General features: G+C 36.6%; 3 protein-coding genes across 4 annotated transcripts in view; all 3 read left to right on the top strand.

The window, feature by feature from the left end:
* The window catches only part of LOC122046755 (uncharacterized protein At5g08430-like), a 28,179-nt gene extending 16,759 nt beyond the window's left edge, over nt 1-11,420 (top strand). For both annotated transcript variants that reach the window (XM_042607611.1, XM_042607610.1), the window contains 5 exons: nt 4,899-4,969; nt 5,139-5,287; nt 7,421-7,462; nt 7,556-7,603; nt 10,687-11,420. In XM_042607611.1, coding sequence (XP_042463545.1) covers nt 4,899-4,969; nt 5,139-5,287; nt 7,421-7,462; nt 7,556-7,603; nt 10,687-11,000 — 624 coding nt within the window. In that variant the 3' untranslated portion in view covers nt 11,001-11,420. The remainder of the gene's footprint in view (nt 1-4,898; nt 4,970-5,138; nt 5,288-7,420; nt 7,463-7,555; nt 7,604-10,686) is intronic.
* A 4,405-nt stretch (nt 11,421-15,825) lies between these two features.
* Nucleotides 15,826-16,635, top strand: LOC122049413 (the record flags this gene model as incomplete). The annotated part of the gene is made up of 1 exon (XM_042610799.1): nt 15,826-16,635. A coding segment is annotated over one exon (669 nt), but the record flags the coding sequence as incomplete, so codon positions are not given.
* Nucleotides 16,636-17,762: 1,127 nt separating this feature from the next.
* Nucleotides 17,763-18,356, top strand: LOC122049412 (histone H3.2). The gene has a single exon (XM_042610798.1). It carries the CDS (start codon nt 17,826-17,828, stop codon nt 18,234-18,236), a length of 411 nt encoding a protein of 136 aa, XP_042466732.1. The 5' UTR covers nt 17,763-17,825; the 3' UTR covers nt 18,237-18,356.
* The last annotated feature ends 6,687 nt before the right edge of the window (nt 18,357-25,043 follow it).

Raw genomic sequence — 25,043 nt, 5'->3', positions numbered from 1 at the left:
TAGTTTGTATTGCTAAACCATCAAAATGTTGTAGTTAAAGCAAATCTCAAGGGAAGAAACTATAGTCCCAATAATTTGTGTTGTATATCTATTTTTAAGTATGTAACGTACAAGGATCTAATTGTACTTATCTTTAATCTAATTACATGTTGGTAGAATAATGCCTAGGCCATTGATTTTGGTGAGATTATTCTCCATTAATGGTATCTGAGCTACCTTTATTTATTCTCTTGGAATTGTGAGTCACCCTTTCATGTCTCCTTCCATCACGATGGGGGAAGCATACATCTATGTGTCTCCCTTTTAAGAATTGCCCATGCATACACTTCTCTGTCGTTGCCTCTGTTCCTCCACCTACTTGTCATTTGCAACCATTGTCTTTTTTGGTTTGTCACCATGCTAAGAACTTAAGATGCAAGGCTATCCCTATTGTTGCAAGAGCTTTTGGGATTGTCTACTTTAGATTCACATGTCGAACACATTCACTTTCTTCCATATTGATACAGTGTTCACCATATTCTTCCTTTATTGATAATGCAATTTCCTTAAAACCCTGAAGCACACTGTTACACCTGTTGGAGGATATAACCACTTTTTGTAAGAAATTTTCATTGTATTTTTGTTGTTTATTACCATAGAAAGGATGAGAAAAATAGAACTTATGCATTTTGGATTTATGCTGGTTAATGACTCAAGATGAGTTAGAAACATAGGATAATGAAAACTAGTATCTTGAATTTGACAATTGCATGGAAAGGACTAATAATTATTAGTGCTACTTTGACAAGTGATTGATCTCATTCTTATTCTCTATCAGTTTGAGATTTATTCGGTCACACTAGCTATTTTCTTTATGTAAGAGCATATTGATAAATTACTTACAGTATCATGCTAATCTGTACACACATGCCGGAATTTAAATGAATTTTAATTTATAATTCTTGTTTAGTTATTTTTTTACTTATAGTATATAGAAATTAAAAAAATCATTTGCATAGAATTTTGAGCAATAAGTTACAAAGTATCATATTTCAATTATTAATTACACCTTGTTAATAGCAAAAGAAGTGTCGTGTAGTGGATGAGGGCATAGGTTCTTTGAACATTGTTGTGATATCAACCCATACTTTTCTAAGACTTATATTAAATAACTCTTTTTGGACATCTGATATTGAAACTAATTTTTTCATTTGTTCATCAATATATCTTAGTTTATCATTGAGAGTTAGACTTGGATTGCTACCATTAGATCTAGAACCAAAACCAGAACGAATACACATACAAGATACGGATGCACATAATTCTCTAAGCTTTAACACCTAATTCCCTAAGTTTTAATATAATGGATCATTGTATGGTGCATCAAAACTGTAACAGGAAGGATAAGAGTATAATAAACCTTGATTGGGATCAACCTTGGCTAGGCTCTCTCACGTATCATAATAACCATGAGCTTTATTTAGTTGGCTATCCTTATATCAAGTTTGACGTTGGCTAAAGTTTAGCGCTATTTATGTATGGACATACCTCTGGTGTTGTAGTCGAGGAAATATAAGTTTTACCACCATTCAGTGTATTTCCAATGTCATCATCGACTTCAACACTTAGTTGACCAAAGTATGTATATCAAACTTTAATAGTTGGAGTCAAGATGCATATTTTTCTATTCAATTTCTCTATGGTAATAGTCATGGAGCATATATGACTTTGATGAGCTATAAAAGGGAAGGAAGTCAAAGTAGCTAAAGAATATGACATCTTGTATTAAAGGTAGCTTGGTCTTTAAATCTAAGTTGAAATTAATATGCTAGTTGTACAAAGGATGATTTTGGAGGTACTACTAAACATTGAGACAGTGACTAGCAAAGTAATGAGGGCCAAGCATGTCGAGCACTAGTGGCAACCTACACCTATTTGGTTGTGAGCACAGGAATAGGTTGTTTAGGTTTTTAGAAGTTGTTGGTTGCGAAAGCAGCGTCGTGAAAAGGAAGAAATGTGTCAAGAGGATCCCTTGATTGCTCTCAGTTGAGGGAGTTTTGTAGAGTGACAAGGAAGAGATGTTGACGTTAGAGTGGGTGCTTGGTTATTGGCATTTGATGTTGCTTTTGGTGAAGGGTTGCAGGGTGAGCGTAAGGGCTCAACAAAGAAATTGCCATTTATGAGATATTAGATAAGGGGAGGGTATGTTTGATGCTTTTTGTTTGTCTTAAGAGGGAGAAAGATATCTCACATAAGAGCAGGTGGGAATGAACATAAGTCCTCGTCATGAATCAATGATAAACATGAATAAGAGCTAGCGACTTTGATAGCATGTGAAGGGGAAATTTTGTGTTCTCAACATAGCTAGGCTGGCTTGTCTACACATATATCCGTTATATTCCAGAGATTCATAATTAGGTCTTTGTATTTTTATAATAATACAATAAGTCCTCAATATATGCTTTTATACTATAAGAATCATAAAGTTTTGAATTTTTCATAATAATTCTAGAAATTGAAAATTAAACATAAATGTGAAATATAACATTCAAAATTTTAGCAAATTATAAGATATTATAATCCTATGCTTTGATCCTATTATCTCTACTATTTGTTTCTATCAACTCTTTGTTCCTTAGTAGGATCTTGATCTCTTGACAGCCTTGATCTAAACCCTTCTTGATTATGGGATCCTGCTTTCTACCTTGACCTTTCTATTTGTATGATCTTGCACATTCTCATAAGTGTATTGTCTTGCACATTCTCTTTCCGATTACTTATCCTATACCTTGTCATCGCAATATTCTACTTTCATTTATTCTTCAACATTAATCAAGGTTCCTCAAACCATGGTTTGAAATCTCATACTTTGCTCGGTGAAATGGTTGAAACATATCATTTCAATAAATTACCAAAAGTCGATACTATTCAACACTGAGACAATTTCTCTTATGTCATTGTGCCAATCTTGGACGAGTATCATTGCACATCAACACTCAACACCCCTTAAATACTGAAATTGAGATATATTGTTATTTTTTATTTTGTAATTTCTCTCCATATAACGTCAAAATTGTAATATTCCAGATGGAAAGCAAATATTGAATTTAACTGTGTATGTAACTGTGGTATCTTTTTCTTCCTTTGGCCTCTAATTTACTATTAATACTGTATATCAGAATATCGGCACGATACTGTTTCAATATCGTTCGTTCTGGTCAAGACTAAAACACATGCATGACTCAACATTTCGAACCTGAAACTATCGTAGAGGTTCTATATTTAATCCAAGACGGTGACAAGTTATAGAAGATGAAATGACATCATTGCATTTTAACTATGTTAATTGAGTTGGTGTGTCTAACATGGATGTGGATCCGAGTGTTCAACACAACTATTTTCAAGGTTGAGGGGTTGATGAAAAGTCCAAGTATGAAAGACTGCAAACATATGGAAATTAATTTCTCTTTGAAGTCCTTCAAAGAAGTTTTGTTGTTGGGTACAAGTGGGAGCTTATAGCTAAACTATCTGCTTTGTTCGTAATCTCAAAGCTTGATTGGCGGTAAAAGAACATATATAGAATGTTGGCTATATGAATATATTTTCTACTAGTGCCAAGGACATTATGTCTCTCATATTGATATCACTTTGGTAATTATCTCCTGATGTCCACTGGTGCATTGGTTAGAGATCATGAATTATGATTTTCCATAAAAATCTGTGTAGGTTGAAATAATCCCCAGAGTATGATTTCAAAAATTTAGTGTTACATTTAGTTTGGTACTATAAGAAATAACATATTACTCAAGTTTTTACATTATTCTCAATCTGGGAAATGAGTCTTCTCATTGACAATGTAGAACTGATTATTTTACAGATGAAGGCATTACATGCATCACAAGGTTGAAAGTCTACCACCTATTAGCACGATGCCAATGACTTAGAATACATAGATATTTTTTAAACTTCGAGGTTACTCAACAAGTGCAGACAATCTCACAGTGAAGATACTAGTTGGACATGTTTCAAGAGACTAATTTCGAAAGTGCTACGATTCTAATAATATTTTGGCTTTGAATATCAGACTAATATGCTAGGGGAGTCCTTATCGGATATAAGGAAATGTTATACATTAGTTAATAAATTGAACTATCTAGCATAGATAGACTTGACATCTCCTTTGTCAAGGCCAGTGGAAGTCAATTTTGAGTGTTATTTGATACCTCAAGGCTGTCCGAAGCAAGGGTGTCTTATGTCAAGGTTGCGGTCACCTTCAAATTATAGATGTATAATGGGCTAGTGCTTCTATAAATTCAAGACCCAAATTGCCTTATTAGGTTGCCAGATGACCCAGATCAAGCACAGATGCAAAACATAGGCTATGACTCTTGTCACATGTGAGTTTGTTTCACTCAAACAGTTGCAATGAACTAATGTAACTATATTGTGAGAATCAACCTTCCTTGCACATTCTCTCCAATTTTCTTTCATAAGTGGTCAAACACAGAGATAGATTGTCATTTTCTTAGATAGATGGTGCTAAGTAGATTGTTACATTGTTTTATAGTTTCAATTATGAGTTTGCAGTCTTGCTAGTTAAATCTTTGGGAAGTCCTAGAATTGAATACACATATAACATGTTACATTACTATCATGTCTTATCCAGCTCAAGGAGGGAGTTCTGAGGACCTCTTTCAAATATATAATTGTACAGGGATCTGGACCTATAATTTCCCTAATCTAATATATATGTTTAATTAAAGGGGGTTCCTAAGTCATTAATTGTGATAAGATTGTTCCCCATTACTTATGTATTCACGAGGAGGGCATACAACATATCAAGCTCCATCATTTTGTTGTCTATATTTCATATCTTTTAATTTACCTGCTATGAAGTTGATTAAGTTCCTTTCCTACAGTGGATTGACAAGGAAATTTTGAAGTTACAGAAACTGATTGATCAAGCAAATGAAAAAGGATGGCGTAGAGAATATCCTTCAAATGTGGAAATATGTACAAGCATCATATGCAGTGTTTATACAATTGCTTTTATTGCTTGCTTCTTTAGCACATATCACATTCATGCTGTGGAATAAATTAAAATTGAAAATTGTATTTATATTATTTCTCCTTGACAATTTCTGGGTAATGGGTATTACACTATTTCAGTATATTGACAAAAGAGAAAAACTTCTTATGCCAGAAGAGAGAAATCGTCTTCTTCAAGAAATTCCAGATGTTGTTGTCGATACCTGCCAAATTGAGGAACATAGGAATAGTCCACTAAATTCTCCTCCAGAAAAGAAAGGTTGTCTGCAATAGTATCCATTCAACTTGGTGTTGTCAGATTGCAATCTTATTTGTCCTTGATATGCATCTTTATTCAATTTATTGGCTATATTATTTTATAGGAACTGTCTGTTTTATTATATCATTTCTGCTGTGAATCAGAATACTCTGATTAGGCCTAATGAATCAACATCTGTTCCTTAAATAACATTTCTAAATCCCTTTATATGATCTTATAACAACATTCTGTTGTAGCAAATGATATGATGTATTTGTGAAGGCAAGCAAGTTTTTGGGTTGTTACTATGCGTTTTATGTTTTCATTTATTCTTTTTGGATTATAGTATTTTCCCTGCTTCTAAATACTTAGCCTATTTGTTCATGCATATCATTTTTCTTTTCTACACAAATTTCTACTTATCATCTATTCCCCATTCGAAAACCAAAACCCCCTCTGCCCCTCTTCCCTGGTCTGAAACTATCAAAACTCGACTAACCCTATCTCATTCCTTTGTTATCCACAGCGATGAATACATTGTTGAAGGAACCAAGTCGATCCTTCCTAATTCCTCTGATTGCCCTCATCAACCTCATTCCGAAGCTGTGACATTTTTGGTTGGCTAATTCGAAGGGCTCCACCTGCCCATTCCCCCTGTTTACACCCATATCCTGACCTTTTTTAAAATCCCCTTAAAACAACTCCCAAGTCCCAAGTCCCAAGTCCCAAGTCCCAACTCCTTTCGTATCCTAGCAGGCACCATTATTGTTTTCAAATATCTTGGTCTTTCTCTATCTCCCGTCCTCTTCCACTGCTTATATCAATTAAAAATGGCGGAGCAATTGTATTCTTTTTTCTGCTCAATTGTCATGGCAACTAATTATTTTTGCATATGGGCATAGGTTTTTGTTGAATAGGATCTCCATATCACATGGTGCTAAAAATCTTTGAAAATTTGATGAAAGCAAAATATAATGAGCACAATTTGTAATAAAGCCATAGTAAAATACTGACTCAAAATATAAAACCAAATCAGAACTCTAATACGAATTGAAATGACATGCTCTAAATTGACCCTTTCCTTTGGTAGGACTGAGTTCATATAGCGGCATGGCAACTCTATTAGCTTTCATTATGTTGACCATTTAAAAAGTTACAAAGGTGCCAAATAATGCTTGCAACTTATCCAATATCTCCCATTTAGTCACTAATTCACAACAAGAATTATGGTTTTTTTTTTTTGGATTGCTAATTTTATACCTCACTTTGTAATACTTAATTATTGTGTGGCATTGGGTGGTTAGAAACCCATCTCTTACATAATGTCATGTCTTATATTGACTTTGTTTGAGATTTAAATCCTATCCTGGGGTATGGGAAAGAAAATTCATACCAAATGTGAGCTAAGTGGTCAGGAACGAATCCATTCATATATTGGATCTACAAATTGGTGTGATTTTCTAACACCACACTCGCCCTCACCCTCACAGTCAAGAAATATCAAATTTGTACTGTGAATCAGGAAAGTGGAAAAACATAGTCGAGCTTGTAGGACAAAAGGGCTTAGTACTCAAGGAAATTAGTTGAAATTTTTTTTTGCTATGTGCTTGTGCCTGCAGTTAAGAATAAAAGTAATAATACTAATTTTAGTAATTATTTTGATTAGTTTTGGCCATCATGAACCAATGAGTTTAGAATTCAAACCACTATAGAAGTATCTATATATCTTTACGTTAAAGAATCGTCAATCAAATTCTATTATATCAAATGATTCCTTTTAGCATTTCTTCATTCTTCTCCTCCATCTCCTTCAAGGAGATTGATGTTGTCTCCCTAAGAACACTAGTTATCTTCACCTGTGGATCTCGTTTTGTGTTCCTCTAACATGTGTGGTCTCAGTTTTTTTATTGCCATCTTAAATATGATTAGGTGTTAATTCCTCGAGCTTATTTTGTTAACAAAATGTCTTCTGTACTTCTGTAACTTAATAATCAAAATTTTGTTATAAATTGGGTTCTGGTATTCTCAATTGATGTTGTAACACTTGTAACTAGCATGAATGGAATTTCGACAGTTCAGATATCTCAATAATTAGAATGACTACAATCATATTACAGAAACATGTTTGACTCTGATTCAATTTTTTGTGTGCAGATAATGGATCTGCAGTCCATCTAGTCACAGCAAGATTTCCAGGTCTGTTACCTCATGCTATCAATTAAATTTTCATCACACAGTGAATTGGAAGAAGTGGCATTGTTCAATCAGGTTTATATTTGAACTGTTCAGGACAAGGAGTTGCAATCCACCAAACCAATGATGAAATGACTCTTGCAGGTTTGCCAACTTGCATTTATTATAAAATTTTGTTTGTAGTTTGATGCTTCCAAAAAATTTAGCAACTTCAAGTTTTTAGAACTAAGGGATGAAACATTTTAATAGGAATCTGCTGCCTTTTTTTTGCCAGGACTTTCATCTATCTAAGGGTATCTTCCTAGGAGGATCTAATATCTTTGCCACTAAAACTGGATCCCATTTTGTTTTCATCATGCTCAACATTTTTATTTTCCTATTTCTATTGACATTGTGTTTATGATTTCTGCATCATTTTTCTGAATTTTGTTTTTCTAGAATGATGGGTTATCATCGCTGAGCTAACTTACCTATCCAGTGTTAGCATGCTTGTAATAACTTAAGCATGGTATACTGACCAAAAGAATCCATAGACATAAGTTCTATATTTTATCTTCCTCTTGTTCTTTGATTCACAAAATATAAATAAATTGGATAGTAGTAGAAGTGTTTGGGGATATTTTTGTCTTTCAAGGACCTACTGCTTTTAAAAATATTTGTGGCTCTTGTAGAAGACAGTTAATATTGCATAGTCTGGTTGCATGCGCTCAGCATCTTATTTTCCCAAAATCTTCTTCTATTGCCCTGATTTGGGAGAAGAATAGTTTGATTTTCACAATCTTTTATTAGTTTCCATTATGATAAATTATACATCTTAATTTATTTCGATATGGTACTTATTATATACTGAAAATCCTCTATTTCATTCTTAGAAAATCACTGTTTCTTAAATTCCTGGGATTAATTGCAATAGCTCGAAGTGAACTAGAATTAATAGTCCAATTTGGAGAGAGAAAATTACTAGTGAACCATGTTAATTATTTACAGGTACTAAACATCAGTTCAGACCTTTATGTAAATGTTCATGGAACTAGTCTAGAGAATTGCTATTTACTTGGGATTCTTACTTTGGTGGTGATCAAATTTTGGTTGCCTATATGTGCTTGCATCTGATGTTGGTAGGGTAGGGAAGCAAGCATCATGTAAAGGTTCCTTGCCTTTGTTCCATTAAGTGCTCCTTAGGTCCCAAATGAGCACACTATGCCAAACTCTTTACCAAAGTCTTCCTCCCATTCACTTGTTAAATCACTTTCTTCTATAATGAACTCTTTTTCTTTTGAACTCATTATTCCTCCCTTCTGTTCACCTTTGTCAATTATTTTCAATAGAATAGGTGAAACTTCTCTACTCTAAAAGCCCAATTAGAAAGGCATGACATCAGTAGCAAAAGGAAAAAAGCATAGAGTCGATTCCTATTATGCTCCCACAAGTGCGCGGTTGCGTCGAAGAGTTATTGAATCCATAGGGACTGTGGTTAAGCACTAGTGAGGTTGTGAAGGAAGTTAGCTAGGCTATCGAAAGTTGGTTTTAGTTTCTACTCTAAGGAATGATAGAGAAAGAAAAGAGGGAGGAGAGGTCCAAGAGTTTTAGGGGTGAAGGGAATGCTACTCTAGGGTTTCGGTTTTATTGTAACGCTAGTTGATGCACTATGAATTGTCTATCTCTTACCCTCGATGTGTGTGCTTTGTAGGGATCCTAACTAGATACCGGTGCAGATGCACCGGAGTGCTTCTCCCATTGGCATCCAGTGCCATTAAGTAGAAGAGGTAACATGGAGAGCCCGGCTGTTAAGGAACCCACTGGTCACACGAGGGCTCCCGGTCATATTCTCCATATTGCACAGATCACTTCCTAACACGGAATTGGGAGAAACTCATTAAACACTATTAGACAAGAATTGCCCTCCATTTTAAGGCGATGCCTGAGATGTTCGGTTGTTAAGGGAACCAATTGTCACATGAGGGCCCCCGGTCATACTATCTCATGCATCTCTCCTACACGGCTATCAATCTATACAATGGTTCAATTAAACGACACATACAAGTAATAGATTCCCACACACACATTCAATCAAACACAAACAAGGCACAAACATGTCATAGAACAAGAGATATCCAAATACATAGTGTTTACATCAATAATTGCGCTACAATTACTCCTTACATCCTAGAGTACGGAGATCTGCTCCATGAACAAAGGAAAGGACATCATAGACATGAAAAATAGGCAAGTATCAACTCGATCTACAAGATGGAGAAGGAAACTTAGCCCGATGTGGAAGTTCGTTGTCGTTGAGATCCAATCCTTGTTTCGGAGGTAGACGGGATGGAGATTTTCGACTTCGGATTGTCAATTCTTGGCCGGGACGGTGTTGGATCTAGCCCTCTTGGAGGAAGAACCCTCCTCCCTTCGGAAAAGGGGAGAAGTCCCCTTTTTATAGGCGAGGGACATGGTCGTGCCTTGCGTTTTTGCCACAAGGGGGGACAGCTGAGGCACGGCCGTGCCACATTGGCATAGCCTACCCCTGGGGCGTTCGGCCATATGAGGCATGACCTGCCTTGTAAGATGCAGCAGGAGGAGGTACAGCCGTGCCTCCTAGGCACAGCCCTGCCGTGTATAGTTCATCAGAAGAGACATGCCCATGTGGATTTCGTTGGGGAGCTTCAAAAGGGCTTGGTGAGACACGGTCGTGTCTCTAGGCATGACATGGCCATGTGTCTTGTTGAATTTGTCTTCCAAAGCATGTTTTTGTTCCAAAATGTCTCTAAACGACGTCCTGTCATGAAAAACAAAGAGAGGGCACATCTCCGAACAAAATAGAGCAATCATGCTGATAAATGATAGAAAGGGATGCAAGAACGTAAACCGTAAACAGGAAATGCATGTGAATGTGTATCAAATAATGTCTAAAAACATATACAATCTATGCGCATCAATTCCAAATCTTCTCACAAGAGGGGACTACTCGGCAAAGTCAGAGAAGAACAAGGGATACAAGTATAAGTACTACTTGCACTCTTAAGTTGTCACTCTTATATTTTTAGTAGGAAATACACTTTTAGCTTTTTTTTTCTCTTTTGAACTTTCAATTTCTCTTGTACAATGAATAAATTGATTTGGTTGTGTAATTGATGGAACTTTTGATTTAAAACTTGACATTGTTTTTTTTCCAGAGACAAACTTGAAATGCTTTTGTTCATCAATCTCAATTTACTCGATTGTTGTAGAAAATCAAACGTCAAAAGACATTACGCAAGACATTAATTCAACAAGCAGCGGTCAAGTAGTTGAAACCAAAGGTGGAGAAGTTCCAAACTCTAACTCAACTAACCAGACACCAGTGAGTCTCCTATTCGGAATGAAGGATAAAATATGGCATTACACCGACCCTTCTGGCAATGAGCAAGGGCCATTTAACATGGTATGTTTAAAGTATTGGATGGAACAAGGCTATTTTGGTGAAGATTTCAAGGTCTGGCGAGCAATTCAGTCACGAGAAGATGCCATGTTACTGACTGATGCACTTGGTCTTTGTCAATAGTGTCTTCTGCTTTATTTATGATCCATTTCACTGCCATCAGCAAATCCACTTCTACTGAATCATATCCGACTGTACACCAGACCTCTCACCCTTTCTTGAGATTGAATTGCAGCGGTATTATATTTCCAAGATGCAGCAAGGAACTCAGCATCCTGTATGTTGATATTGGTTGCATCTTTGGGGCTCATTATTGGCCAGGTTAATCTTATTTTAGATTGCATCCTAAGAAGTAAAAGTCTTGAAATGATAATTTAGACTTTTACTAAAGCATTCGATTGCATTTTGAACATGGATGGGATGGTTAAGTAATAGCTGAATTATGCTTTCTGTTGAAGCTACCTTGTAATTATGGTTGCGCTGTGCTTGTTGCTGATAATTACATGCGTTTTTTAAAAATCCTTTTTGGAATTAGCTTTTCTAGTGCCGAGTCATTTATGTAAGTTTTAAGCTGTTCCTCTGTATCATGTGTGTAGGTGGTCTCTCATGTGTGCAATGGGTTTTGATGCCTAAATTTCCCTTCTTTTGGTGATGGGAATTATTAATGCAGAGAATCTATAATAAGAGCTACAATGAACCATGTTGATTTCTTCCTCTTCTTTTTCAGTCTGCATCAGCCATTTTACATACCGTTAATCTTAGGAAATTGTTGGCCTGAGGATACGGTGCGCCATGCTAAGTTTGTGTTCGTTTCCACAGATCATTAGGGAAGGAAGCATAGATTGACTGATATTGTTGTAGGATCATGTGTTCTAAAAAATTATATTTATGTTTGCATTGCATAACTTGTTTAATTACAACTCAAAACATAAATCTACACGCGTATTAATATTGCATGCAAATTCAAAAAATCAAGTGGAAGTTAATTCTGAAAGATTGGAAAAGTGATGGGTGAATATCGTTTATTTGTTTATTTGTTTATTTTTTTTTCTTATTAAGATAAAATTAAAGTTACATATAGAGACACAGATGGTTATTTAATTCAGAGTATGTGCTGACTCTTATTTCAAGATCTACAATTCTTGATTGTATTGTTGCGATTTTTGATAGCATTGTTAGATAATCTATTAATTTTTTTGTAAAAAAAAATTCAGAAAAGAGGTACTTCATAGAATGATGCTTATAAGAACCATGCAAGTTAAAAGTAAATGTATTGACAAATAAGATTTAAGATGAAGATCGTTGGAGATCTTCGGCGCCATAACTTGCATACAGAGTTGAGGCGTAGAGTTGTAGTAGTACAAATAGAGAGAACGAAGATTAGAAGATTGTACAGAAGTTCTCTTGGTTCGGAGCTCTAGTTGGTTCAGAGCTCTAGGTGGACTTATATAAGCTGTGTTTGGTCGATCGAAAAAGTCTTCTGTTGACTAATCCTTTTGGTTGATCGATTTACCTAGTGGTTGAGTGATCATGCATCCTTCCTTGTTTGTTGAGATATGATCTTCACGTCATTAATGTCATTTAATATTCGGTCGATCAATTCTTGAATTTTCCAATGCCAAGATCGAATCTGCCACTATAATTATTAAATTAGGTCCGGTCGACCAATCCCTAGGTTCGGTCGACCCATCAGCCTAACTTCCAAGTTTACTCTGCGCGATCTGAACCCTGGCGCATTAGCTAGGTTCGGTCAACTGAACCTCTTGTTCGGTCGATCGACCCTTCAGTTTGCAATACAAAGTTAGCACAGTAATATAATGTTGCATAAGTAAGAAAAGACAGTAAGACTTATCTTGATCTCAACTTGGAAATCTCCTAGTTTCTTTAATTAGATCAGTGACCTAGAGTTTGTCTCTTCTCGGGACACGACCTCCTTGTCGATTTACTCCAGTTGTTTACCTCAATCTACCTGCCAAACATTTGGTACTCAAGACCTATTTGGACTTTTTCTGCTGATCACCTGCTCCACTAAAACTTTTTCTGTAATTTTAAATTAGCCAACAACAGTAATAGTAATGCAAAATATTATAGTAAATTAAACTTACTACCCCTAGGGCCATGGTGTTATGGTAGGACATCCAAGTTATCCCCTAGGTACCTGCGGTTTGAACCCCAGCTACGGTGTATTTGCAAGAATGTTTCCTCCAAATGGGGAGGGGGGGGGGGCGTAATCAAAGGATGTTGGGTTTCTGGGCTGCCCGCCGCGTGCGCTTCTCGATTTATCCTGGTGGTCGGTGAGAAACTTTCGTGGGACCGGACCGATCATCCCAGGGATAGTCAATGAGGCTAACTGGGATTATCATTTTTTTTATAGTAAATTAAACTTACTATTCGATCAACCTTATTTAGAGTTTACTCCTTTAAAACTTCTTGTTACCTAAGATTACCTCCCCTTGAAGTTTTCACCATCTTGTTTTACTCAATAGGACCTAGGGTTACCTCCTTTTAAGATTTTCTCTACTTGACTTGACTTATCACGACTTAGAGTTATCTCCCCTAAGATTTTCCTCTTTACTTAGGATTACTTTCCTCTAAGATTTTTTTTTTGTCAAGCATCAGATCACCTTAATCTATTTGGATTTACTAATCACTTAGTATATTTCTCACCTTTACTAATCATTCGATCAATCTTAATCTGATTAGATTTCATTAAATATATTATTAAATAAATATTAAAACTCTGGATGTCGATTGTATCTCTAAATTCATGTTTACACAAGTCTTAACCTATCATATTATTACGTTATGAAGCTAAAACCTAGAGCATTTATGCTATAGTTGAAGTTAGTCATGTTTAATAAGTTTTACTAAAAATGAAACTCATAAAATTGTCATATCATCTTTTGCCACCCTTAGAAGTAAACTATTTTTGCTAAATTGTGGTTGGCATAGAGTAGATAAATGAAAATGCAAGCTGGCAATATTGCTTGTTAAGGTATGCATTTGTATTAAAAACAAATGGTGTGACTGATGATAATAATATGACAAAATTCTATTATTTAAAATTAATTTCCTTCTCTGAATCCTTATGGACTTAATAATTTGTAAACTCACTGTTTATTTTTAATTTTATTTCCTTTCAAATCCAGCCACCAGATAACTACAAAAACGAGCATGTGAGTCCTAGTATGATACCAGATACGGGGATAAGATATGATAGAAGTCAATTATCACGATAAAGATTAAAGTTAAACTGATGAACGTCAAAACTCAGAAGAGTGGAAGATGGTTACATTGACTGATCGGATAAATTAGTGACTAGTGGGCAGGAGATTCATTCGAGCGGATCGCCCGTCCGGCTCGGGATAAGGCGGTGGCATCTCTCGACACCGAGTGTTTTAGGAAACATTGAGGTATCGAGTATAGAAGAGCTCGTCCGATCAAGAGGGACAAGTCACCACTCGATATTATCATACAGAAGAGTAGTCAAAACCGACTGAGCGGAGGAGTCTTGGTGTCGAGCGGCTGATCCGTTCGGACAAGCTGCAGGACACTTGGACCGTGCACGTTGGAATGTAGGGGGCGTGACCACAAACATGTTGGAGAACGTGACCACTCACATATTAGAGAACGTGCCCATACTTCGAGAAATGTGCAAATCGTCCATCAGAACTCTATATAAAGGAGGATCCATCACCAGTGGAGATACGCATGATCTACTTTTTACACATAATTCTACTATTGCTTCACTTCTTCTTCATATTTCGATGACTGACTTGAGCGTTAGAGAACCAATGTCGGGGACCCTTTCCCTAACTCGGTACTACATCATCTGTTTTGTAGAGTGAAATAAAATTCACATTCGATCAGTGAAACTGCTATATCCTAGCTTTCCAAGTTACACACTTTCAATCAGGATCAATAGCTAACATCAGGAGTGGTTAACTCTAAGGACATTAAAAAATGTCTAATGTGAAATTCAAATCCTCACACTTACCATCCCAGAGTGGCCCAAGAGGCTTCAAATGGTCTTAAAAAAATAAAAATAAAAATAAAATTAATAATTTTAATTCATCTCATTGGATATCTTTGGAAGTGACGAGATCAGTCTTATGAATTTTTTTTTACCAGTTATTAGGATAAATCAAAAAGTACACATGATGATTAACCTAGAAGTCTAGTATCAATATGAATATCCTATCATGACACCATAGCCTCAGAGATTTCAAATGATTTCTTTAAAAAAAATGATAATCCCAATTAGTCTCATTGACTATCCCTGGGTGACTGGCTCGGCCTCATAGAAATTTTCCACTGGTTATCAGGGTAAATTGAAAAGTGCACGCGGTGACTAGTCCAGAAGCCCAACATCCTTTGGTTACACCATCCATTTGGAGGAAAAATTAATATAAATATATCGTAACTGAGATTCAAACCACGAGTACCTGGATGACAACCTAGATATCCTACGCAGCACCATGGTCCTAGGGACCCTCAAATGATCTCTTTAAAAATAATAATTAAGCAGACTGGGTAACGTCGAACCTGGAGTGACCGACTTAACCCCATAAAAATTTTTCACCGACCATTAAAATAAATTGAAAAACACTCGCAGCGGATAGTATAGGAGTCTATCATCTTTTAATTGCGTGCACCTCAAATGATCTCCTTAGTACCATGACTAGGTAGTGAACACCTTCAAATTGGAAAATTTTAGAGGATGGTAAATATTATTTTCAGTTCAATTTTGGTTTGAGTAATGATATGTAAAGAGAAATTTCAGAAAAAATTTCAAGAATAGACATATAAATTCATAATCCATCATTTTTTTTTACTTTTATGAATCCCATTGTATATGTCTATTCTTAAATTTTTCATCTCCATATCATTTTTCTGTTAATTTATAATTTATAATTTCTTTTTTGATTTCTGTTTGGGATGCTGAATATTTAACCAGCGTCGGCCACATTCCAGTCTTAGCCATCCTTCTTGGCCCTATTGCTTGCTTTCCCAAACTCGCATCATCAAAATCCAAATCTTTCTACCGATCAAAATCATCACTCGATTCCACTCCTCGCGAGACAATCTTCACGAAAACATCTCAAAATCCGATCTTTCGGCAACGCCTGCTTTCAAAATCCGATCTTGCCTCTTCCTCCTCCTCCTCCTCCTCCTCCTATCCTCCGCCGTAACCCTCTCCTCCGCCGGCGGGCGACCCTCCGCCTACGATATGCTGGAGAAGTTCGATTTCCCCAAGGGAATACTGCCGGAGGGCGTGCGGAGCTACGAGCTGAAGGACGACGGTAGCTTCACGGTGTTCCTGGCCAGCAATTGCGAATACAAGGTGGACGGCGGGTACCTTCTCAAGTACGACAGCAAGATCACCGGGAAGGTGGACGCCAGGGCGCTGACCGACGTGAAGGGGGTCAGCGTCAAGGTCCTCTTCGCCTGGTTCAGCATCGGCAGCGTCGCCCGGAGCGACGCCGACCTCAACTTCTATGTCGGCCCTCTCTCCGCCACCTTCCCCGTCGCCAACTTCGAGGAGTGCCCGCGGTGCCGGTGCGGCTTCGACTGCGCCACCGCCGCCAGCATCGCCACCCAGTCGGCCGAATCGTGAACCTGGCTTCAAAAGATGCTGGGATAACATAAATGAATAATTTTTTGTGCCATCTTATGAATTAGAATCAAAAGTCCCGTAAAATTACTGTTATGATACTCAAAAATAACGGGATCAGGTATATATTTCTTTTTCGTTAAATTGCTTCTCTTCCATCAACTTACGCTTCTCAAAATAGTAAAGATAGGATCTTGAAGTTCTCAGTGGAGACAATGGAGATCAAGGATGATAGTTTGAAGACCTCAATCCACAGTGCTGTCGCTGAGAAAGTGAATTTTCTGGGAATGGAGCTTCAGGCAGTTCCTCCTTCAAGTTCATCGTCGATGGGAAGAACAGTTCAGTCCGTGAGTCGAAGTCGCCATCAAAATAACTAGAACGCTTACAAACTTCATCAGTCCGGTCGACCAGTCCTTTCTTGGGGACGAAGGGAATTAATCCTCCTCTTCATTTCTAGTCAGCTTCCACAAATCCAAAGTCTGGTCTCGCACAAACCTCAGATGCTAAGAATTCCAAAAGCCAAGTCGAGATCAAAATCCCCTAATATACTACCAGAGGTTCCAAACTGCCGTTTGTCCTCACTTTCTATGAGGATTCAGGAGGTAGATTAAAAAAGAAGAAACCACAGTCCTCCAATCTCAGTTCTCGATCCTCCTCAGCCAATCCAACAAAATCATACCTTTCACCCAAAATCAGAAGATACACGGATCCAACCCAAGTCCACGAGACAAAAACCGATATTGGGGAGCCGAACTCACCTACGGAACAAGTCCTCCCTTCTTCTCTCGCTCCGATCTCCACGGCGAATTTAGGTCGCCGGCGCTTTGCGGCGCCGACCGAACTACGATAGATTGAACCGAGGCGAAGCGACGAAGGGGAAACAGCCGGTTCAAAATTATTTTTAAACAATAAAAATCGCGAAAAATAAATTAAAAAAAAATAAAATTGTTATTTATTTAAGATCACTGATATAATTTTAAAAATTATATAAAATATTTTAACAAATAAAAGAAAACCTAGAATATGTATTTCAAAATATTTTTTTTTTTTAAAAAAATGGTTTATGGGTTTATACAAATTTATGAAGAACATCCAATCAGCGGGAACCCCACGGATCGCCATCCACTAAACTCATCCTAACCGTTCGAGATTATCTAATCCGACGAACAGTAACAACTCGGCGCCTAAAATCTCGAAACCTTCGAATTCCTGATTCCAATCCCGCCTTTTTCCCCTCTATTTAACGCCCCCTTCGCCGCTGTGCCACTCCGTACCTGCTCTCGATCGCTCAATTCGCCCTTTGGTTCGTGGATTCCTCGTCGGCTAGGCAAGCGATGGCGAGGACGAAGCAGACGGCTCGCAAGTCTACCGGTGGCAAGGCCCCCAGGAAGCAGCTGGCGACTAAAGCGGCGAGAAAGTCGGCCCCGGCGACCGGCGGCGTGAAGAAGCCCCATCGTTTCCGCCCGGGGACGGTGGCGCTCCGGGAGATCCGAAAGTACCAGAAGAGTACCGAGCTGCTCATCCGCAAGCTGCCCTTCCAGCGGCTCGTTCGCGAGATCGCGCAGGACTTCAAGACCGACCTCCGGTTCCAAAGCTCGGCCGTGGCGGCGCTACAGGAGGCGGCCGAAGCGTACCTCGTCGGCCTTTTCGAAGACACCAATCTGTGCGCCATCCACGCCAAGAGGGTCACCATCATGCCCAAGGACATCCAGCTTGCTCGTCGCATCCGTGGTGAGAGAGCTTGAGTGCGATTTCTCTGTACGATGTTGCCTTCTCTAGGCTTTTCCCGAAGGCTCGATGGATTTTTCTTAACATTACGTGTTGCTTATCTTTGACTGGTTAATATGAAATTCTAATAGTCTACATATCTAGAGTTTTATTACTTCGTTTCTAGCTGGTTGTTGCTGCTGTTCTAAACTTTTAATAATGCTTCGTTTGATATTTTTCTTCTTTTGAATTATTCTACAAGAATAGTCTATTGAATCCTTTCATTTGATCTGAATAACCATTTTCATGCCTTAAACCTTCTCAATTATTGCTGTGTGAGTGTGATCTTTTACGCATATCAGAATTGAATAGACGACCTCTACAAAATTATATCTTATTGGAAAAGGTTTCATGTGTAAGTTTGGTCGAGGCTTCTACTGTGCAAAAATAAATAAAATGCTGACAAGTTAGGTTTTAATTAATCCCGAACTAATCCTTGTTAGTTAATTCAGTTGATGTATTTAGCACGCATCAACGTCCCACGTCAGATTTTAATTGTTTCTGTAGTTTTTTCTTCTTTGTTTCTTTGTGGCCGGATCCTTTGGATAGTAATTATTGATTTATTTTTGGATTAGGGGTTGTTAATAGGTGGGTTTCTATGGATTCTATCTGTAAAATAGGTGTGGTTTATTACTTCGTTTCTAGCTGGTTGTTGCTGCTGTTCTAAACTTTTAATAATGCTTCGTTTGATATTTTTCTTCTTTTGAATTATTCTACAAGAATAGTCTATTGAATCCTTTCATTTGATCTGAATAACCATTTTCATGCCTTAAACCTTCTCAATTATTGCTGTGTGAGTGTGATCTTTTACGCATATCAGAATTGAATAGACGACGTCTACAAAATTATATCTTATTGGAAAAGGTTTCATGTGTAAGTTTGGTCGAGGCTTCTACTGTGCAAAAATAAATAAAATGCTGACAAGTTAGGTTTTAATTAATCCCGAACTAATCCTTGTTAGTTAATTCAGTTGATGTATTTAGCACGCATCAACGTCCCACGTCAGATTTTAATTGTTTCTGTAGTTTTTTCTTCTTTGTTTCTTTGTGGCCGGATCCTTTGGATAGTAATTATTGATTTATTTTTGGATTAGGGGTTGTTAATAGGTGGGTTTCTATGGATTCTATCTGTAAAATAGGTGTGGTTAATGAAATTCTACTTATGAATGAAGTGGTTTATCTTTTAAATCGTATTTTGTGGTCTAAAAGATTTGATTTTTGTTTTTTGTTTGGCACAATGTTATAATTAAAAAATGTAAATAGTTTTGTCTAATAATAATAATAATAGTAGGAGAAAGTTGAGAATGTAAACAACAAAGATAAATTATGCTTCATTTTTGTTAGTAAATTATTTATTGATTAAAATATAACTTAAAATACCTGTGTTATTAACTCATTATCTCTTAAATTGTAATCGATTATATTCGAAAGTGTCAAGCTGTGAATTCGAGATGTGGTGATTTTGCTGATTGAATGAAGATCTCATTTTTCTTTCCAAAATAAATCAAATTAGGGAATGAGTTTTTGATATTGGTCCTTCGATATTCAAATTAACAATAGTAAAAGGAGAATTTGAAAATAATAGAGATAGAGGTAAATTTTATTTTTATTCATACATAATATATTATTTTATATCTTTTTTTAATGATCCTCTATTTTTCCTTGTTTAATAATATTAATTATTGATAGAAGATATTTTTATCTTGATTTCTTTACATTCAACGATAGATGGAGTGTGTTTTTTTTTTTATTTTCTTCTATTAAGAATTTGTTTTTTTTATCTTTTATTATTTTATCGGTTCATTATTAATATGTACAATGCCAATTCCATATCCCAAGTTGGACGGGTGGCTTGCTCGACTCATTCTCCTGTCGACCAAGCTGACTAGACATTGGTACATCCAGATGGTCGATCGGACAGTGGTTCCTTCCATAGGTTGTTGTAGTCACTTCCTGCTCGAGTCGGCCTAGCTTATGCCATGATGTTGATTGTCTTGACTTTGACCTACATCGTGATAATTGATCCATACCAGGTAGGCTTCTCCTTATCGCCGTATCACAAGTCTTTCCCTCGAGTCTAGTCGAAAAAGACTGCAAGTCCGACTGATGCATCAAGTGATTTCCATGTCCGATTGGACTGTGCTCAGTCCTTAATCGCCAATCGACCCATAAGACAACGTCATTCGGCTTTATTTGCCATGTTTGTGCCTATAGATCTCTCGGGTTACAAGGACGTTGATTGGGACAATAAGCATCACTGACATGCCCCCCGTGTCGATCGGAACGATGAGCAACAGCACTTGGCGGCTAAATTCCCTTTCCTTATGCGTCCTTAGGTTAGCACTGTCTTCGTTGACGTCATCCAAATTTTTCGAAGTCCATGCAAATTTTTGATAATTATGGTCAAGCACGCTGCCATACTTTTCTAATCAAGTTCATTAATGCTATCCAGTGACCGAATGGCACGTGCCCTATGTTGTCGCCGCTCGCTTGATGTGATAGGTGGATATCCGTTTGCAACGCGACGTGCGCTTTTTCAAACTCAGGTTTGATGAATGTCAAAATAAGGTTAAGTTTGTTTCAATGTGATCTAACATTTTGACGAAATGTGCAGGAGAAGCCCAACTAGGTCGACGGACCGATTGGATAGTTGACACGAAGCCCAGCTAGGTCGACGGGCTGACCTGATAGTTGGCACGAAGCTCAGCTAGGTCGACGAGTCGACTGGATAGTTGGTACAAAGCCTAGTTAGGTCGACGGGCTGACCTGATAGCTGACACAAAGTCAAGCTAGGCCAACGGGTTGACCTGATAGCTGGCACGAAGTCCAGATAGGTCGACGGGTTGATCTGATAGCTGACACGAAGTCCAGTTAGGCCGACGGGTTGACTTGATAGCTGACACGAAGTCCAGACAGGTCGATGGGCTGACCGAATATCTAACAGATAAGTTAAGGTAAGTCACTGGAGGAGAGTAACTTGGTGAGGACGTGTTCTCCGTTCGAGGGAACAGTAGACATCGATCCAACTTAGAACTATTTAGAGAATCTAAGTTGAGATCGTGACTAGATTCCGGTCTCGGTGAGATGGAATCTAACTACTATTCTTTTACTATCATTGTGTTAACACTTTGTTTTGCAAGGTAGTATAAATTTGCATTTTACCTCGGACTAACATTTTCTTGCAAGAAATGGATTGCTGGAAAATGGTGGTCCGGGCGTCCGGAGTGCAATTCTTATCTCGACAGCTAGGCGAGCGCTGATTGGCTGGCGGATGTCACGGTCCAGGCGCTCGGAAGGGATCCGGAGTAGGAGTGATTGCCCAATGAAAGTACTCGACAGAAGGGCGCTGGAGTGCAATTCTTTTCTTTGTTGTCGGTATTGTTTTGATTATTTTTGTTCTTAAATTTGTAACATCTTACGAATTATTAGTGATTGTCCAACGAAAGTACTCAACGAGTGCGGGCCTTGGAGTAGGAGTCGACGAAGTCTCCGAAACAAGTAAAAATAATTTGTGTTAGCATTGTCATTCGTATTTCTGTTGCGTATTTAATTCGAAATTTTAAATTTCTATCCCCCCTCTAGCGACCTCTTCGATCTAACAAGTGGTATCAGAGCAGGTGCCGCTCTGATTTGGTGCAACCACCAATCAGACAAAGGGGATGATTTTTTTTTCTTTTCGGTTTTCAGTTTTATGATATAATCCAAACTGGTATTATTAGTTTTTTGGAAATTATTTTTTTTCGTTGCAAGTAAGCTGAACTGGTACAACACCAATTCAGTTTTTATTTTATTTTTTTAATTTCATCCCATACTATAAATCCAAGACAAAGTCTTGGGATTCATTTTCTTTTCTCTCCTTATGTGCAGAATCAATGTCTCAAATCGAAAGTTTGAACACAGTTCGTCCACCTCGGTTCAACGGTGACGTCTTTCCTTACTGGAAGAAACGTTTGGAAGTCTACTTAAAGACCGATTTCGACTAGTGGTTCAGTGTCACTCGTGACTACAAGGCACCTGTCGACAACTCCGGAAATCCATTGGACCCGGAACAATGGAATCCGGACATGAAGAAGAAAGTCCAGACGGATTTCAAAGAGGTTAACACATTGCAATGTGGGCTGACGAAGGAAGAACTGAACCGAGTGGGACCACACTAGAACACAAAAGAACTATGGGACAAGCTCGTCGAACTTCACGAGGGAACCATCGACGCCAAGGTAACCAAGCGAGACCTTCTATTAAATAAGTTATTTAATATTAAGATGCAGGAAGGAGAATCCGTGAGTCAGCTTTACGTGAGGATCAAGGATATCCTCAACGGACTTCACGCTATCGACCACCAAATGGAGAACCACGATTTGATCAGCTACGCTCTAAACACGTTTCCTTGAAATGCATTGTCGGCATCCATCGTGGATGCCTACAAGATTTCGAAGAATCTTTCTAAATTAAAGTTAGATGAGCTGTTTTGTGAACTTGAGTTACACAAGCAAACTAATGCCCGAATCGAGAAAGGTATCGCTTTGTTTGTAGGTTCTTCCAAGGAAAGGACGAAGGCTAAGCTTGAACCTGAAGATGAGTCTGACCAAGTTTCAGAGGACGAAGAGTACCTGGTGAACTTGGTAAGAAAGATGTTCACCAGGAGAAAGAAGAACTTCAGCAGAAAGGACCTGCAGAAGATCAACTCCACAACTGAACCAAGAAACGTGACCTATTTCGGATGCAACAAGAAGGACCACTACAAGAAAGAGTGCCCAAAATTGAAGAACGACAAGTCAAAGGCAACTAAGAAGAAGACACTTAAAGCAGCGTGGGGTGATTCGTCCTCAGAAGAATCAGAAGCCGAAGAGCAGAGGCATCAAAACCACCTCGCGTTGATGACCCGCGAATCTCAATCGGAGGATGAATCAGAAGACGGGTCCGAACTCGAATCGAGCCACGAGTCCGTACTCATTTCCGAAAATCCCAAGGAGGTATACCTTAGTTTAAATAAAAAGTTTTTTAAAATTATTGCATGTTTAGATAGAAAGTTAACTGCAGTTGAAAATCAAAATAAAATGCTCCTTGAGGAGAACTAACACCTCAAGGAACAAATTACAATTCTAATCCAAATCAAGTTTTAACACTTGAGGAGGAAAATTCAACACTAAAAACTGAAATCATAAAACTAAAAGGGCTTTTAGAAAAATTTACAGTGAGATCTAAAAATTTAGACCTTATCTTAGACAGTCAAAAGGCTGTTTACAATAAATCTGGACTTGGACACAAATCAAATTCTAATAAATCATTTATATCTCTAATAACCTAAAACAAACCACAAACTAAAGCTTGAGTTCTGAAAGCGTGTCTAAATACGCAAGTAAGATTAAATCAATACTATGTACCTAAAAATAAAATATACTATGTGAAATCAATTAAACCAAAGCAAAATCCTAAATCAACTAAACCTAAACCAAACCATAGTAATAACTATAAAACCTACTTAAACCAAGATTATCATCAAGTTGATTACAATTATAAAAGTAATCAACATAAACCAAAACTAAAATTTAACCCAGATCAATAATTCAGGGGAAGGCTCCAAACTAGTTGACACCTTCAAAATTAACCTACCCGGCAGGATAATTAGGATTAGTTTAAAAAGTGACTCAATTTAACTTGACCTACGGTATTGGTGAAGTTTTTGATGATAGTAGGTTAGGGAAGCTCAGTTTATGCATGTCTAGGAAGATATGATTTTGATCTGGTGCATTTAACTTAATGAAATTAACTGAAGCTACCTCTTACGGATCCTAGCTAGTTAGACCAAGTATTTGTACGAAGTTCAATGGATAAGACTATTTGGAAAATCTCGAAAGCATGGTTACTTTAATGATGTCCAAGTGACTCACCATAGCCCAGAAGTTTATCCAAAGAATGCCTATATGTTGAGCCCAAAGTTAAACCTGAATCTAACACAAAGTTAAATCAACCCTAAAAATTGAACTTAACTTCATCTTACAAAAAATTATAGGTTTTCCTGATTGAAAATATAGATCGAGTGAAATGACTAAGGATTTCGAATCGAATGGAATCAAATTAAAATTAAATTAAAATTAAAATAAAATTAGAATTAAATTTAAAATTAAATATATTTTAAAATTCAATTTCAAATTATTTTTTTAAAAAAAATTTAACTTAAAAAATTATTTAAAAAATTAATTTAACTTAAAAAATTATTTTAAAAATTAATTTAACTTTAAAAATTATTTTAAAAATTAATTTAATTTTTATTAATTTATCTTAAAAAATTATTTAAAAAATTAATTTTACTTAGAAATTATTTTAAAAATTAATTTAACTTAAAAAAATTATTTTAAAAATAAATTTAATTTTAAAAAATAATTTAAATTTTAAAAAATTATTTTAATTTAAAAAATTATTTTAAAAATTAATTTAATATAAAATATTATTTGAAAAATTAATTTAACTGAAAACAATTATTTTAAAAATTAATTTAACTTAAAAAAATTATTTTAAACATTAATTTAATTTAAAAATTATTTAAAAATTAATTTAACTTAAATTTTTTTTTTCAAAATTAATTTTAGTTAAAAAAGGTATTTTAAAAATTAATTTAATTTAAAAAATTATTTTGAAGATTAATTTAACTGCGAAAAATTATTTTAATAATTATTTTAACTCAGAAAATTATTTTAAAAATTAATTTAATTAAAAAAATTATTTTAAATTTAAAAATTAATTTAACTTAAAAAAATTAGTTTAAAAATTAATTTAATTTAAATA

Source organism: Zingiber officinale, chromosome 2B (genome assembly GCF_018446385.1).
Source record: "Zingiber officinale cultivar Zhangliang chromosome 2B, Zo_v1.1, whole genome shotgun sequence".
In the NCBI taxonomy this organism is placed as follows: Eukaryota; Viridiplantae; Streptophyta; class Magnoliopsida; order Zingiberales; family Zingiberaceae; genus Zingiber; species Zingiber officinale.
The sequence above is the reverse complement of the archived record's forward strand: the minus strand, read 5'-3'. Positions and strand labels throughout refer to the sequence as shown.

Coding starts and splice junctions, on each gene's coding strand:
- LOC122049412 (XM_042610798.1), top strand. CDS start 17,826: ATGGCGAGGACGAAGCAGACGGCTCGCAAGTCTACCGGTGGCAAGGCC.